Source organism: Doryrhamphus excisus, chromosome 2 (genome assembly GCF_030265055.1).
Source record: "Doryrhamphus excisus isolate RoL2022-K1 chromosome 2, RoL_Dexc_1.0, whole genome shotgun sequence".
Taxonomy (NCBI): domain Eukaryota; kingdom Metazoa; phylum Chordata; class Actinopteri; order Syngnathiformes; family Syngnathidae; genus Doryrhamphus; species Doryrhamphus excisus.
In genome coordinates this window covers 28,796,932-28,815,590 of record NC_080467.1, presented here as the reverse complement: position 1 = coordinate 28,815,590, position 18,659 = coordinate 28,796,932, and the positions used below count along the sequence as shown (strand labels likewise).

General features: G+C 36.6%; 1 protein-coding gene across 4 annotated transcripts in view; it reads left to right on the top strand.

The window, feature by feature from the left end:
- The window catches only part of LOC131105642 (protocadherin-1-like), a 148,609-nt gene that overhangs the window by 95,014 nt on the left and 34,936 nt on the right, over nt 1–18,659 (top strand). Inside the window, exon 5 of one of the 4 annotated variants that reach the window (XM_058054023.1) lies at nt 10,602–13,960. The exons of the other annotated variants lie outside the window; for them this stretch is intronic. Within the exon in view, the coding sequence (XP_057910006.1) occupies nt 10,602–10,663 (62 nt within the window). The 3' untranslated portion in view covers nt 10,664–13,960. Of the gene's footprint in view, nt 1–10,601; nt 13,961–18,659 lie in introns of those variants that run through there. 4 annotated transcript variants of the gene reach the window in all.

The window sequence follows — 18,659 nt, the reverse complement described above, 5'->3', positions numbered from 1 at the left end:
ATTAATAATAATAGCCTAAAATAACATAAATATATATTAAGTATATATATTTATATATATTTTTAAGTAAAATATAATAATATATTTTTAAGTAAAATATAATAATTACTTAAAAATATAATTAATAGTAATTTTTATATATGTTTATATTTTGTAGTTATTATTATTATTATTATTATTATTATTATTATTATTATTATTATTATTATTATTATTATTATTATTATTATTATTATTATTATTATTATTATTATTATTATTATTATTATTATGAGTATAATCATGAGTTTTTGTCTTCATGAAGGCCAATCAGATGTTCCCGTTGGGTGTGTCCATGTTGTTTTCCACCACCAGTAATCCTGGCCTCAACAAGCGGAAAGTCCCCTCAGATGCGTTCATGGACATCAGGGTCATTACCTTTTTATTTTGTTACTCAGTTGAGGAGACAAGCGTCAATGGCGTCCCATCACGATGAAGGGACTTCAAGCTTCACCGTGTGCGGTCACGATGGCGTCCACTCGCTGGCATGTCAAACACTCGGCGGCGGCGGCGGCGGCGGTGGAGGAGCTCATTGCGGCCCACTCGACCGACTGCTGTTTGTTTGGACACAGTGTGGCGTTTAAGTCCATCTCTGCCTCATTAAAGGACATCACAGTTCCCAGTGTTTGCTTTGATGGAGACGCGCCGCATGTCCGCCATCGCCGCGTGTCTCTGGGGTGTCGTCTTTGTAGTCCCGCCCACGACACATTTCACACTTTCTTTTGGACTGTGACTCATCTTCTTCCTCCGCAGACGAGGAAGTGGAGTTCGGCTTGGCTTCCTTCCATAACTTTCATCTTTTTTGGCTTTTCATTCTGTTTTCTTGATTAGCCTGAAGTGGACATTGGATGGGAGGGGCGTGGCCACATGCTCGGATGTGGAGAATGACTGTGCAACCTGATAGGATGCACTGGCGGCACTTGTCATCACTTGATAGGATGCACCGGTGACACTTATCATCACTTGATAGGATGCACCTACCAGGTGATAAGTGCCACCAATGCATCCTATCAGGTGATAAGTGTCACGGGTGCATCCTATCAAGTGACGACAAGTGCCACCAGTGCATCCTATCAGGTGATGATAAGTGTCACGGGTGCATCCTATCAGGTGATGATAAGTGCCACCGGTGCATCCTATCAGGTGATAAGTGCCACCAGTGCATCCTATCAGGTGACGATAAGTGCCACCAGTGCATCCTACCAAGTGATATAAGTGCCACAAGTGGTTTTCATCCTATCAGGTGATAAGTGCCACCAGTGCATCCTACCAGGTGATAAGTGCCACCAGTGCATCCTACGAGGTGATATAAGTGCCATAGGTGGATTTCATCCTATCAGGTGATGAGTGCCACCAGTGCATCCTATCAGGTGACATAAGCGCCATAAGTGTTTTTCATCCTATCAGGTGATGATAAGTGCCACCAGTGCATCCTATCAGATGATGATAAGTGCCACCAGTGCATCCTATCAGGTGATATAAGCAACATAGTTCATCCGATCAGGTGATAAGTGCCACCAGTGCATTCTATCAGGTGATAAGTGCCACCAGTGCATCCTATCAGGTGATGATAAGTGCTAGCAGTTCATCCTATCATGTGATAAGTGCCACCAGTGCATCCTATCAGGTGATGATAAGTGCCAGCAGTTCATCCTATCAGGTGATATAAGCAACATAGTTCATCCTATCAGGTGATAAGTGCCACCAGTGCATTCTATCAGGTGATAAGTGCCACCAGTGCATCCTATCATGTGATAAGTGCCACCAGTGCATCCTATCATGTGATAAGTGCCACCAGTGCATTCTATCAGGTGATAAGTGCCACCAGTGCATCCTATCATGTGATAAGTGCCACCGGTGCATCCTACCAAGTGATATAAGTGCCATAAGTGGTTTTCATCCTATCAGGTGATGATGAGTGCCACCGGTGCATCCTATCAGGTGATAAGTGCCACCAGTGCATCCTATCAGGTGATAAGTGCCACCAGTGCATCCTATCAGGTGATGATAAGTGCCAGCAGTTCATCCTATCAGGTGATAAGTGCCACCGGTGCATCCTATCAACTAATATAACTGCCATAAGTGGTTTTCATCCTATCAGGTGATGATAAGTGCCACCAGTGCATTCTATCAGATGATGATAAGTGCCACCAGTGCATCCTATCAGGTGATATAAGCACCATGAGTTCGTCCTATCGGGTGATAAGTGCCACCAGTGCATGCTACCAAGTGATATAAGTGCCATAAGTGGTTTTCATCCTATCAGGTGGTGATAAGTGCCACCAGTGCATCCTATCAGGTGATATACTGACCATGAGTGTTTTCCATCCTATCAGGTTATGATGTGGCCATTTTTAAAAAAAGAGCAGAGCGACTCTATGCGCAGTCAAGGTGCCAGGCTTCAAGGAGAGGTAAAAAGTGAGCAAAGGCTTTGAAAAAGCATCCATTGAGAGGACAGCTGGAGGATGTAGAAACACTTGAGACAGGAAGAATGAGCCACAGGTCAGACCTTCAACAATAAAGCCCCAAAAAAAGAAGCTAAAAGCGTCCTTTGTGTCGGGGAGGAAGTGGATCTTGGCCCTCCGCTCTCACGCAGCCATTTAACTGATTTCATTCTACAAAATGGAGTCTCGCTGTCAGTCGACGCAGCACCGCCCACCCCCCTCCCTGCACCCCCCCCCCCCCACCACCACCCGCTCTCTGAGCTGTCACATTTGTAAACGCTGTCCTCAGCCTCTTTGCTGTAAATCTTTTTAACCGACGACATTAAAAGCAACATCGACGCAAAGAATGAGCTGGTAAAAGCTGACGTTGTTAGCTTACCTTAGCTAATGCTAGCTGCTCGCCGGAGCACGCCGCTGGAATAACAGTCCAAAAATAAATAGTTTTTGCTTATGTATGTGTTATTAACACATATGCAGGTATGTGATACTTTTTCTGGACTATAAGTCACTCCAGAGGTAGAAAAAAACATACATAAGTCGCACCGGAGTATAAGACGCACAAGGTCAAAAATGCATAATTAGATAGAAAAAAAAACATACATAAGTCGCACTGGAGTATAAGTCGCACAAGGCCAAAAATGCATAATTAGGTAGAAAAAAAACATACATAAGTCGCACTGGAGTATACATAAGTCGCACAAGACCAAAAATGCATAATTAGGTAGAAAAAAAATACATAAGTCACACTGGAGTATAAGTCGCACAAGGCCAAAAATGCATAATTAGGTAGAAAAAAACATACATAAGACACACAAGGTAAAAAAAAATGCATAATTAGGTAGAAAAAAACATACATAAGTCGCACTGGAGTATAAGTCACACAAGGCCAAAAATGCATAATTAGGTAGAAAAAAAACATACATAAGTCGCACTGGAGTATAAGTCACAGGAACAGCCAACCTACAAAAAATACATACATACATAAGTCGCACTGGAGTATACATAAGTCGCACAAGACCAACAATGCATAATTGGATAGAAAAAAAATACATAAGTCACACTGGAGTATAAGTCGCACAAGGCCAAAAATGCATAATTAGGTAGAAAAAAAACATACATAAGTCGCACTGGAGTATACATAAGTTGCACAAGACCAAAAATGCATAATTAGGTAGAAAAAAACATAAGTCGCACTGGAGTATAAGTCGCACATTGTTTTCTTTAAAATTTAAAATAAAAAACAAATAAAAATAAAATAAATAGAAATAAATTTAAAATTTAAAATTTTTCATAAAATTTCTCTGAAAAAAAAAATCAGTGGGAGGTTGAAATAAATGCTGGAGCAGAAAAAATAATAATAAAAATTGAAAAATTAACTTTGCACATGCATGTCTTAGTGACGGTAAGGAAACATGTGAAGCAGCGTTCCGGTATTCCCAGACTGCTTTACAGGAAGAGTGTCCACTTAAGAATCGGACAGAAGCGGCGTGCCATGCCATTGTGCTGCGTGAAAAGGAAGTATGCGGCAGTGAAAAGAGCAGCGGACTCGCCAGGGTTAGATTATCACGGCGAGCAGCGGTTCGCCGTCATTTGACTTAGCTTTGAATTTTGCTTTTCACCGAGCCAGACAACATTCAGCGGCGTGAAAATGCCACAGAGACCTTGCCACCTTTGTGTTTCCTCGTCTTTTGTGAGCGCGGCGGATGGAGGCTGACGCGCGGCTCGCCGGTCTCTGCTCGGCTGGCATCAATCCTGTCTCGAATTCCAAAAATCCACTGACTCACCGAGCTCGCTTCATACTGTCTACAACGAGCATGTTTGATTTATTTTCTTCTTAACCGATTGCTCCCTTCAGACAAGAATTTGTCATGAATGACGTGTCTGGATTGGTGCACTTAGTACACTTTTGAGTGCATAAGTGTGTTCACGCTGAGAACTACACAAAAATACAAATGTTAGGAATGGAATATTTTCCCTCTACTATCAACAAGCCTTTAAAAAAATAATTAAATAATTAGGTAGAAAAAGTAGAAAAAAGGTAGAAAAAAAAACATACATAAGTCGCACTGGAGTATAAGTCACACAAGGCCAAAAATGCATAATTAGGTAGAAAAAAAACATACATAAGTCGCACTGGAGTATAAGTCGCACAAGGTCAAAAATGCATAATTAGGTAGAAAAAAACATACATAAGTCGCACTGGAGTATAAGTCGCACAAGGCCAAAAATGCATAATTAGGTAGAAAAAAAACATACATAAGTCGCACTGGAGTATAAGTCACACAAGGCCAAAAATGCATAATTAGGTAGAAAAAAAACATACATAAGTCGCACTGGAGTATAAGTCGCACAAGGACAAAAATGCATAATTAGGTAGAAAAAAACCATACATAAGTCGCACAAGGTCAAAATTGCATAATTGGGTAGAAAAAAAACATGCATAAGTCGCACTGGAGTATAAGTCGCACAAGGTCAAAAATGCATAATTAGGTAGAAAAAAAACATACATAAGTCACACTGGAGTATAAGTCGCACAAGACCAAAAATGCATATTTAGGTTTTAATTTAAAATTTAAAATATTTCATGAAATTTCTCTGAAAAAATCTGTGGGAGGTTGAAATAAATGCTGGAGCAGAAAAAAATAATAATAAAAATTAAAAAAAAATAAAAAATTTAAAAAATTAGTAAAAAATTAAAAAAAAATTAAATTAAAAAAATTAAAAACATTTTAAAAATTTCAAAAATTTTCAAAATTGAAATAAATGCTGGAGCAGAAAGAAATAATAATAAAATTAAAAAAAAATACATTTAAAATTTACATTTTTTTAATTTAAAATTTAAAATAAAAACAAATAAAAATAAAACAACATGATCGGTGGTAACAGGAGTAGTGCTAGTACTGATGTATCGTACTTTGCAGGCGACTTAAGAGGACACACATGAGCTTGCGTGTGCACTCTTGCAATAAAACGTGAACGTTTCAGTTCTGCGTGGTTTCCTATGGTTCAACGACTTTGCGGTCGGTGTTGAGTTTAATGAAGTCGCCGCTGTCTTCCGCAGCCTGGGGGTCATTTAATGAGCTGCAAACTCGTGTCTCGGTTGGTAACGGTGAACGTTTGCATTTAGCCACACTTTCATGATTGCCCTTGAAGCCGCTCTTCTCTCGGCCTTTTGTCTTCTTTAAAGGCTACAAATGATGCTGCGGTTTGAGTCCCGTCCTCTGATTGGAGGGCCACTCCACAGCAAGGACGACTTTACGGTGGAGAAAAGTTGAAGGTGTTTCCTGTCGGATGTGTAATTAGTCACGTATACGGGCCGTTGAACTCTCATTTCCATGCAGATGGAAAAAAAAAAAAAAAAACACGAGAGCGGCAATCAGCGCTTCTACACGCCTACAGCGTGCACCACTCATCCACCGTCCAGCCGTGGCAGAAACTGGCAGGAGTCACTGAAGGGAGCGCTTGTTTGCTTTTCGAGCTAGCTTTGTACATAACACGCTGATTAGCATAGTGCAAATGTTTACCCCGTTTCACAGGAAGTGACTCCAGACAAAATGTGTCCTAATGAGGAAAGACGGCAAATAAGACACATTTCATACATCAATCACACTTGGTTCGATTTCCGTTATACAGTAATTGTGAAGCGTCCTTGAGGGACAAAGACTATTTATCATTTTCACAGCTTTTATTGGAGCCAGGCATTTTTTTTTTGTTCAGCCAAACTACACGATGCTAATATTTACACTACCGCTCCAAAGTTTAGGATGACTTGGGAATTTTTTTTTGTCCAGTCTGAGATATGGATTTTTCTTGGCAGTCCAGTTCTTGGAAGTCCAGCATCCTGAAGTGGCCGCTTCACTGTTGATACTGACACTGGTGATTGACGGGTACTATTTAGTGCAGCTGCCAGGTGACGACCTGTGAGGCGTTCTTTGTCTTAAACTACACACTCTCAGATATTTGTGCGGCGTTTTTCTGTCCTTGTTAGACCCAGTTTGTGCTGAAGGGAGTAGTTAACAGCATGGTAAGAGATTTTAGTTTTAGTTTTGATTTTTAGATTTTGGCTTTTCTAATCATCTATTAGCCTTATAAAATGATGAACTTGGATTAGCAGCCATACCAGGAGATTGATGCAGAGGACTGACAGTTGTTGATAGTAGGCCTCTATGCTAAAATGTACATCCTTCTTTCAAAATCATATCATTCATTTTCATTGTTTGGGAAATGGATAAAAAATTTTGGGAAATGGAAAAAAATGTTTGTGAAATGCATGAACATTTTTTTTCTTTGGAAAACACTCTCAGATATGTCTTCTTGCAGAGTTGCGCAGCGTTTTTGTGTCCTTGTTAGACCCAGTTTGTGCTGCTCTCTGAAGGGAGTAGTTAACAGCATGGTAAGAGATTTTAGTTTTAGTTTAGATTTTTAGATGGCTTTCATTGTTTGTGAAATGGATAAAAATGTTTGTGAAATGAAAGAAATTGTTTGCAAAATGCATGAAAATTTGTTTTTCTTTGGAAAACAAAGACATTTGTCTTAGACTACATACTTAAATATGCATCGTTTTTCTGTCCTTGTTAGACCCAGTTTGTGCTGCTCTCTGAAGGTTAATAGCATGGTAAAAGATTTTAGTTTAGATTTTTATTATTTGTTTTATTTTTTATTATTTGTATTATATTTATATTTATATTTATATTTATATTTATATTTATATTTATATTTATATTTATATTTATATTTATATTTATATTTATATTTATATTTATATTTATATTATTATTATTATTATTATTATTATTATTATTATTATTATTATTATTATTATTATTATTATTATTATTGTTTCATACAGTATCTAGAGGGATCTAATAATGTTAAATATTATATTATGGCAATATTTAATGGGTGACTGTAATTTTACAAAATGATGTGTGTCTGCTGACTTCAGGGACATCTCGTAGTTTGCAGTTTTTTATTCCTTTGCAGCACAAGCATCCTTGTTAACTCTCCAAAAATCCGCCATTTCACCTCTGAAACTATTCAAGTACTTTTATTTTTGTTTGCTCTTTTGTCGTTCCCGAGCGTATTTCCCAAACGTTTGTGTTTTGCTCCTTGCCAACTGGCGCCTCATCATCATCATCATCACCATCATCTCCATCATCTCCGAGTCGTACCTCTTCCTCTCCGCCTCACCTTTAAATGTTGCGCTCAAATGGCACGTGGGAAGATGCCTGCAAGCTAGCCGCCTTTCATTCGGCGCCCATGTGACCCACTTCCCACTCCATGACATGTGGAGGAGGAGGAGAAGGAGGCGGAGGAGGAGGTGCTGAGGATGTCTACCAAAGTGGCCAGAGGGAGGTGCCGTTAAACGGGGACAACGTGCTCAATAAGGAGCAGATGCTCTCGCCACGGGTGGGATTTGGGGGGGAGAAGGAGGAGGTAGAGGAGTAGGAGGGAAGAGAAAAAAAACATGGACGACAACATGACCACTCACTCGGTCCAAGAACCACGAGCAGGTCACGCTAGGTCTGTGATGGACGCGTTGCTTTTTTACACCCGATGCCGACACGAGCATTGAAAAACAGGAAATGACAGCAATAAAAATCCCCCCCCCCCACACACACAAAAAGTCACAGCCGGCAAGATGGAGATTATGAATATGATATTATTATTAGTAATAAAACATTACTGTCATGTCGCCACCAACATCTGACTTTGAGGTGAACAGGTTTATGTTTAAAAGGTCGCCTTGAAAGAAAACTTTCATGGATCATATTTGTTGTTTTTACTTTTTTCATATTTTTTATTGACTTTTTGCTGGTTGTGATGGACGTCTCCGGGAAGTTTAGGTGTCATAAAAGCAGCGGCTAACATGCTAAGCGAATGATTAGCAACATAATTCTGACACCCTCATGTAGGTTATTGATACGAGGGAGTCATGCTTTAGGTGCATTATGGGTGTGTTTTAAGGTGCATTTTAGTGTATTTTAAGTTGCATTTTAGTGTGTTTTGTTTGTTTGTGTGAATTTTTAGATGCATTTTGAGGAAGTCTTGCTGTCTTTTTAGCATGCTGTGGTCGATTTTAGGTGCATTTTAATAGGTTTTAGGTGCATTATGGATGTGTTTTAACGTGCATTTTAGTGTGTTTTAAGGTGCATTTTAGTGTATTTTAAGTTGCATTTTAGTGTGTTTTGTTTGTTTGTGTGAATTTTTAGATGCATTTTGAGGAAGTCATGCTGTCTTTTTAGCATGCTGTGGTCGATTTTAGGTGCATTTTAATAGGTTTTAGGTGCTTTATCGGTCTGTTTTAACGTGCATTTTAGTGTGTTTTAAGGTGCATTATAGTGTGTTTCAAGGTGCATTTTAGTGTGTTTTGTTTGTGTGAATTTTTAGATGCATTTTGAGGAAGTCGTGCTGTCTTTTTAGCATGCTGTGGTCGATTTTAGGTGCATTTTAATAGGTTTTAGGTGCTTTATCGGTCTGTTTTAACGTGCATTTTAGTGTGTTTTAAGGTGCATTATAGTGTGTTTCAAGGTGCATTTTAGTGTGTTTTGTTTGTGTGAATTTTTAGATGCATTTTGAGGATGTCATGCTGTCTTTTTAGCATGCAGTGGTTGATTTAGGTGCATTTTAATAGGGTTTAGGTGCATTATGGATGAGTTTTAAGGTATATTTTAGTGTGTTTTAAGGTTCATTTTAGTGTGTTTTGTTTTTGTGAATTTTTAGATGCATTTTGAGAAAGTCATACTGTCTTTTTAGCATGCTGTGGTTGATTTTAGGTGCATTTTAATTTTAATAGGTTTTAGGTGCATTATGGGTGTGTTTTAAGGTGCATTTTAGTGTATTTTAAGTTACATTTTAGTGTGTTTGGTTTGTTTGTGTGAATTTTTAGATGCATCTTGAGGAAGTCAGGCTGTCTTTTTAACGTGCCGTGGTGGATTTCAGGTGCCTTTTAATGAGTTTTAAGTGCATTATGGGTGAATTTTAAGGTGCATTTTAATTTTAGTTATTTGGCACATTTTAGTGTATTTTTGCTGCGTTTTAATATGCATTTTGCATTTTTGGTTGCATTTTAGTGCGTTATAATTGCCTCTTTAGGTGCATTTTAGTGTGTTTTAAGGTGCATTTTTGTGTGTTTTGTTTGTTTGTGTGAATTTTTAGATGCATTTTAGTTGTGTTATTAGGCACATTTTAGTGTGTCTTTAAATGCATTTTAGATAAGTGCATTTTAGACGCATGTTAGGTGTGCTTAGTTTGTTTTTTGCATTTTAGGTGTATTTTAGGTATATTTTAGTATATTTTTGCTGCATTTTTATAAGTATTTTGCATTTGTGGTTGCATTTTAGTGGATTACAGTTGCATTTTTAGGTTTTAGTGTATATTTTGTGCATTTAGGTGTGTTTTATGTACATTTATATGTATTTTAGGTGCATTTTAGTATATTTTTCATTATAGGTTGCATTTTAGTGCGTTATAGTTGCCTTTTTAGGTGCATTTTAGTGTATTTTTTGCGTATTTTAGTTGCATTTTAGTATATTTTTCATTTTAGTGTGTTATATTTGCCCTTTTAGGTGTATTTTAGTGTATTTTTTGTAAGTTTTAGTGCATTTAGGTGTTTTTTTAGTGTATTTCAGGTTCATTTTAATTAGTTGTAGTGTGTTTATGTGTTGTGCTTGTCTGTGCTTTGCTGACAAAATAATAACACACACAGCATATTTGTCTTTTTCTGCTCTTTCTGACACTATTTACTGTTTGGTTATATTTCTTTGTAGAGCGTCTTTAAGTGTCCCATAAAGTGCGATATCCATTAGATGAATTATGATTCATGCGAGGATGACTTCAGCGTATCCCGGTGTAATAAATGATTATTAATGTACCTTTTATCTGCAGTAAGGATTCATTTAGCTTGATTGCACTTTTTTTTTTTTTTTTTTTAAAGGCAGCTTCTTTTTGCTTTTTTTTTTTTTTTTTTTTACTCTCAGCAGTTTTGAATTGATGCTCCACTTTTTTGGCTTTTTTTTTTTTTTTTTTTTTTCAACATGATGAAGTTTTTTCTGCATGGAATGTTCTTTGTGCGTTGCGTACCTGAGGTGTAAGACGTGCGTGTCTATCCTCTTGTAGGTGCAGCGTCGTCCAGCAGTCAGCCGGAGAACCGGGTGGCCGGACTTAAACGCCTGCCTTAAGACAAAAACTAAAGACACAAAGAGCATCAAAGCTTCTTCTTCTTCTTTTTCTTCTTCTTCTTTCTCTCTTTGAAACTTTTGAAACAAAAATGAAGTCGTCAACGTTTTTTTTTTTTTTTTTTTACCGTCTTTGCTGCAGTCGAGGATTTTTCCCTCCTGGCTCCTCAGTGATGTTCTTTTCTTTCTTGGAACATGGAGAACATGTTGAGAAGAAGAAGAAGGACGTGAAAGTTTGCTTCTTCTCCATGGATGGATGGAAAAGGAAGGTTCCCGTGGACACGCTGGATTATCATGGCTTTTTTTTTTTTTTTTTTTTTTTCCTACTTCACGGTCACATGAGGAGCTTTCATATACGGGAGACGGTTCCAAGACTGGCGGTCTGAAGAAGTCAAGACTGCCGCTGAAGTCTTTTAAACCCACAAGAAGCCACAAATCGTGTTGTCTTTAAGATAAAACGATGGAGTGCATAAAAAACCGGGTGATATTTAAGATGTTTTAGATGTTGCATAAACGGCAGGACATCTCTTTTTACGATTAAATTATGATTAATTTTTTTTAAACTGTGATTAATACCACAAAAAAATTATTGAGTGTCTTATTAGCATTTCATGACAAATATGTTACATCGTAGCAATTTGATTTGCTAGCTTGTTTTCGGTGAAATCATTAAAAAGAAATATATAGTAAAAACAGTAAATTTGTAATATTTGACACTTTTATTATTGTTACATGTACTTAAAATGAGCTTTCATGGTCAAAAAGAAAGCTTTTGGAAATGACACGCCACCAAACCGTAGCTTCTCAGGGCTAAATGCTAGCTCATTTCTGTAGCTTTTTATTTCAATGAATTTATATACTTATAATATTTATGATATTTCACCCTATTAAGGTATTTCTATTGTTAAAAATAGACTTAAAATAGCTTTTATGGTATAGAATAAGCTTTTGGAAATGAACTAGCTTACCTGACATGTGTAAGGCTACATGCTAGCTAGTTTCTGTAGCCTGTTTTTTTATGAATGAATTCATAAGTAATATTGTTAGAAGAGTTTAAATGTAATATTTGACACCCTATTAAAACACTGTATTTGTTAATTAGGTTTAAAATGAGATTTTATGGCAAAAAAGAAAAATTTAATTGAGCCTTTTAGACTCATAGCTAGCTAGTTTTGCTAGCTGATTTTCTTTGCCAAAATAGTAAGAAGAGTCGAATTGTTATATTTGACACCCTATTAAAACACTGTATTTGTTACATAGGTTTAAAAATTAGATTTTATGGCAAAAAATAAGCTTTTGGAAAAGATACTGCCATTTTGGGGACACACCGTGGCTTCTTGTGAGTTTAGGCTAAAAGCTAGCTAGTTTTGTTAGACTGTTTTCTTTGAATTCATTCACAAAATAGTAAGAAGAGCTAAATTATTATATTTGACACATGTTTTAAAATTAGATTTTATGGCAAAAAATAAGCTTTTGGAAAAGATACTGCCATTTTGGGGACACACCATGGCTTCTTGTGAGTTTAGGGTAAAAGCTAGCTAGTTTTGCTAGCCTGTTTTTTTTTAATTCATTCCCAAAATAGTAAGAAGACCCAAATTGTAATATTTGACACTTTATTAAAGCACATAAAATTTGATTTCATGGCAAAAAATAAGCTTTTTTGAAAAGATACTGCCATTTTGAGGACTCACCATGGCTTTTTGTGGGTTTAGGCTAAAAGCTAGCTAGTTTTGCTAGTTTGTTTTCTTTGAATTCATTGCCAAAATATTGAGAAGAGTCAAATTTGTTAGCAATGTATTTATTACGTAGGTTTAAAATGAGATTTTATGGCAAAAAAATGAGCTTTTGGAAAAGATACTGCCATTTTGGGGACACAACGTGGCTTCTTGTGGGTTTAGGCTAAAAGCTAGCTACTTTTGCTAGCTTGTTTTCTTTGAATTCATTGCCAAAATAGTAAGAAGAGCTGAATTGTTATATTTGAAACTCTAAAGTGAAAGCATTCCAATTGTTAAAAAGACAATTTGGGGGAAGTCACATGACTGTCACATGACAACAATTCCTAAATGTTTCCTATTGAACACTTAAGGACTTGTCGGTCTTTTTCTGATTTTTTGCGTCTTGAAAGAAGAACATTTGTCCAAATGGCGGAACGGAAGACATTTTTTGACCTCAAATGTGACTCGGATTCGATGGCGTTTTGGTAAAATGTCGAGTAAAGACCGAAAAAAGATTGAATGTGTGACCTTTTAGCCTTCATTGTTAGCACTTTGAAGTTGTTGGACGCTTTCAGGAAGTAGTTCGGCTGATGTCGTCGTGTTTTTTTTGAGGTCTCTGGCGTTTATCGGCGCTTTTTTTCCGTGTAACAAATATCCACTCTTCCTTTTTGGTTGGCTAACAAGCTAACGTCGCTAGCAAGTAGCGATGTGCAGCGTCTGTGCCGAGCTAACGGACGCTAGTAACATCGGTTTGTGACGTAATAAGCGTTTTTTGACGTATTTTCTTCTTCTAAAATCATTCTTTTGTTGTTAATTTGGCGAACAAAATCCAGTGATGATATGTTCACAAACTGTTAATTAACGCTTATTACCTCTCTGACACGTGTTCATAAACAGGAAGGTGTTACTATGTAACGTAGAATGCGTAGGATCTATCTAGCTATATATCTATCCCGAGTCCCGCCCACCGCTCAGCTGTCAATCAAAAGGACTCCCGAGTTGAGCGGCGACGGGACGACTGTACGTAGTGTGTAACGCTGTTTCTGCTGCCGTGTGTGTGTGTGTGTGTATGTGTGTGTGTGTGTGTGTTGTTCTCATTATGGGATGTCGCCGGCGTGTGAGCCGAGCGGCCCGCTGCTCCACTTCCTGTGAATGTATTTCTTTGTACTCGCACCTTTTTAACACAATAAAGCAGCGCTGAGCTTGTCCAGCACGCTGTCGTCACGTGACCTTTCACTCGTCAGCCGTCGTGACAGATTTTTTTTTTTGAGAATATGTTGGAATTTTTATACGAAAAAGTACAAATTTTGTATTTAAATCATGAACTTAAACCAAAAAAGAAAACGTTTTAAATTCAGGATAAAGAAATTGTTGCAGCTTTACGAGAAAAAAAATTTCTATGAGCAAATACTGCAATTTTTACCCCCAAAAAACCTTCAGGAATATTACAGGAAAAAATGAAAAACTTTTTTTCTTACACATTTGATACAAAAAAGTAAATAATTTGCATTCAAATCATGAACTTAAACCAAAAAAGAAAATGTTGTAAACTTACGATAAATAAAGAAAATTATTCTATGAGCAAAAACTGCAATTCCCCCCCCCCCCCCCCCCCCCAAAAAAAAACCTTCAGGAATATTACAAGAAAAAATGAAAAACTTTTTTTCTTACACATTTGATACGAAAAAGTAAATAATTTGCATTCAAATCATGCACTTAAACCAAAAAAGAAAATGTTGTAAATTTATGATAAATAAAAAAAAAAAATCTTCTATGAGCAAAAACTGCAATTTTCACCCCCAAAAAACCTTCAGGAATATTACAGGAAAAAATAAAAAAACTTTTTTTCTTACACATTTGATACGAAAAAGTACAAATTTTACATTCAAATCATGAACTTAAACCAAAAAAGAAAACGTTGTAAATTTACGATGAATAAAAAAAATTCTTCTATGAGCAAAAACTGCAATTTTCACCCCCAAAAAACCTTCAGGAATATTACAGGAAAAAATGAAAAACTTTTTTTCTTACACATTTGTTAGAAAAAGTAAAAATTTTGCATTCAAATCATGAACTTAAACCAAAAAAGAAAATGTTGTAAATTTACGATGAATAAAAAAAAATTCTTCTATGAGCAAAAACTGCAATTTTTACCCCCAAAAAACCTTCAGGAATATTACAGGAAAAATGAAAAAAAAATTCTTACACAATATAATTTAAGTTTTGTTTTTAATTTATTTTTTTTAATTTTCTTTTTAAATTATTTTTTTTACAATCAGCAACTGTTACATTTTTTCCACTTCCTGCTTTTCTAATATAATTTAAATATTTTTTTTACAATCAGTAACTGTTACATTTGTTCACTTCCTGCTTTCCTGATATAGTTTACATTTTTTTTATTAATTTTAATTTAAATTTTTACAATCAGTAACTGTTACATTTGTCCACTTCCTGCTTTCCCAATATAATTTAAGTTTTGTTTTAATTAATTTTTTTAATTTTCTTTTTAATTTATTTTTTTACAATCAGTAACTGTTACATTTGTTAACTTCCTGCTTTCCTAATAATTGATTTTAATTTAAATTTTTACAATCAGTAACTGTTAATTTTTTTCACTTCCTGCTTTCCTAATATAATTTAAGTTTTTTTTCCAAATTAATTTTAATTTTTACAATCACTAACTGTTACATTTGTTCACTTCCTGCTTTCCTAATATAGTTTAAGTTTTTTTTTATTTATTAATTTTAATTTCAATTTTTACAATCAGTAACTGTTTTGCATTTGTTCACTTCCTGCTTTCCCAATATAATTTAAGTTTTGTTTTTAATTTAATTTTTCCTGCATCGTCATCTAATGTGTGTGTGATTTTCCAGGCCAGGTTTCCGTCACATTCTGTTCTCATTCTTTATCAGTTTTTGGCAAAATAGTGAGCCTAATATGTTGTGTGTGTGTGTGTGTGTGTGTTGCTACTTAGTGCTGCTGTTATATTTTAATTAAAGTTGAACAGCGGGCTTAATTACTGCCATGATAAACAACATCTTTCTCTTTCTCTCTTTGGCTGGTTTGTCTTCAAAGCAGCGACAAAGCTCGACCAGATGCACGCACACACACACACACACGTGCACATACGTGCACGCACACACATGCACACGAGGTCTCGATGGTGCGGCACCAAGTGTGTTTATGGCTGTTAATGAAAACTGAGGCCAGAGTCCCAGAATCCCAACACTAATCACCATCCTAGTCTCTGGACACGAGACCACCGCACACCAACACGTGTGCACGTGCACGTGCATGTGTGTGTGTGTGGAACTGCAGCCATCCATCTTGTCACACTAGTGTGTGTGTGTGTGTGTGTGTGTGTGTAGCAGAAGCGAAGAGAAGCAAGTGGACTTTTAAGTAGGCGACTGCTGACGTTCCATCTTCTCTTGGTGTTCGCATGAATACATTCATTTTTTTTTTCCATATTTTATGCGCGCGCTTTGTTGTTGTATCGATACTCGTTATTTACTCTCATTACCGAGAGGACACTTGATTAGTGGGAAGATGATGGCGCCCACTTATGATGCTACAACACAAAAACACAAAGTCCTCATGATCAGGCATGGAGTTCCCATGTTCTCCCCGTGCATGCGTGGGTTTTCTCCGGGTACTCCGGTTTCCTCCCACATTCCAAAAAAAACATGCTAGGTTAATTAGCAACTCCGAATTGTCCATAGGTATGAATGTGAGTGTGAATGGTTGTTTGTCTATACACTACCGCTCCAAAGTTTGGGATCACTTAGGAATGTTTTTTGTCCAGTCTGAGATATGTTTTTTTTCAGCTTTTTCAGTCCAGCATCCTGAAGTTGTGTTGCGTTGTGTAGCGTTTTTCTGTCCTTGTTAGACCCAGTTTTAATCATCTATTAGCCTTATAAAATGATGAACTTGGATTAGCAGCCATACCAGGAGATTGATGCAGAGGACTGACAGTTGTTGATAGTAGGCCTCTATGCAAAAATGTACTTCCTTCTTTGAAAAAAAAAAAAAAATCATCTCATTCATTTTCATTGTTAGGGAAATGGATAAAAAATTTTGTAAAATAGAAAAAAATGTTTGGGAAATGCATGAAAATTTTTTGTCTTTGGAAAACACTCTCAGATATGTCTTCTTGCACGGTTGTGTAGCGTTTTTGTGTCCTTGTTAGACCCAGTTTGTGCTGCTCTCTGAAGCGAGTAGTTAACAGCATGGTAAGAGATTTTAATTTCAGTTTAGATTTTTTAAAATGAGTTTATTAATCATCTATTAGCCTTATAAAATGATGAACTTGGATTAGCAGCCATACCAGGAGATTGATGCAGAGGACTGACAGTTGTTGATAGTAGGCTTCTATGCAAAAATGTACATCCTTCTTTGAAAAAAAAAAATCATCTCATTCATTTTCATTGTTTGGGAAATGGATAAAAAAATTTGTGAAATGGAAAAAAATGTTTGGGAAATGCATGAAAATTTTTTGTCTTTGGAAAACACTCTCAGATATGTCTTCTTGCACGGTTGTGTAGCGTTTTTGTGTCCTTGTTAGACCCAGTTTGTGCTGCACTCTGAAGGGAGTAGTTTTTTGCAAAAAAAGAAATTTGCAAGTGATCCCAACATTTTTGAGCGGTAGTTTATATGTGCACTGTGATTGGCTGGCCACCAGTCCAGGGTGTACCTCGCCTCTTGCCCCGAAGACAGCTGGGATAGGCTCCAGCACCCCACTGCAAGTGAGGATAAGAGCTATAGAAAATGAATGAATGAATGAATGAACAAAAAGGTCCAATAAAAGCCGACAAAGGCAAAAGGGAGCATTACTAGAATCGGGACAGGATTCAGTAGCGACTCCTGGCTTTGGGGCTCCGGTGAATGTGCCCCATGTTGGAAATACGAGCACCGTCACGGCTGAAGTAAGAAGCTTAGACGTTTTGCTACGATGTTTTGCTATTTTGCTGTATGACGATGATGACATCACGACGATGACATCACAGTGATGACATCACGATGATGACATCACGATGACTGCTGGCGGGAGGACAACCACAGAGGGGAGGAGGGGGCGAGTGGGCGGCGTGGGAGAAATCCAGTCTAACAAACTCACCGCGACTTCGACTTTACTTCAGAGTCAGCATCACCTTTCGATATACAACATCTTTCCGAGTGTGTGTCCAGCTTGTCCTCCATAATGAGGACACCCACGACACACTCGTTTGTAGAAGGAACCTTCCAACCTCCATTATTCACCACTTACAGTGTGTGTCTGTGTCCCCGGTAAACAGTGACTTCTCATTAAAACTTTCTGCTTGACTGCCGGCGAGTTCCGCAAACCTGGATAATCCACTCCCCGGCACACACACACACACACACACAAACACACACACACACACACACACACACTTTCCAGCCTGCTGACTTCCAGCTCTTATAGCACCTTGCCGCTCACCTGTAGAGAAACATGAAGGAGAGGAAGATGGAGAATTGGTAATGGTTTAATATCATTTGAACATGCATCAGATTACAATTGAATGCATCCCATAATCAGTTCCCAGTTCCACATGTCCAAAAGGAGTAGGAAGAAGCAAAGCTTATTAAATCCTACCCCTCCATCTGGTACTTTTACAATCAGTAACTGTTACATTTGTTCACTTCCTGCTTTCCTAATATCATTTAAATTTTTTTAAATTAATTTTAATTTTTACAATCAGTAACTGCCACATTTGTTCACTTCCTGCTTTCCCAATATAATTTAATTTTTTTTAAATTCATTTTTTTAATTTTTTAATTTTAATTTTTACAATCAGTAACTGTTACATTTGTTCACTTTCTGCTTTCCTAATATAATTTAAGTTTGTTTTTTTTAATTCACTTCAATTTTTACAATCAGTAACTGTTACATTTGTTCACTTTCTGCTTTCCTAATATCATTTAAGTTTTTTTTTTAATTCACTTCAATTTTTACAATCAGTAACTGTTACATTTGTTCACTTCCTGCTTTCCTAATATAGTTTTTTTTTATTAATTTTGATTTTATTTTTTACAATCAGTAACTGTTATATTTGTTCACTTCCTGCTTTCCTAATCTAATTTTTTTTTTTTAAATTAATTTAAATTTTTACAATCAGTGACTCTTACATTTGTTCACGTCCTGCTTTCCTAATCTAATTTAAGTTTTTTTTAAATTAATTTTTATTTTAATTTTTACAATCAGGAACTATTACATTTGTTCACTTCCTGCTTTCCCAATATAATTTAAGTTTTTTTTTAATTTTTTT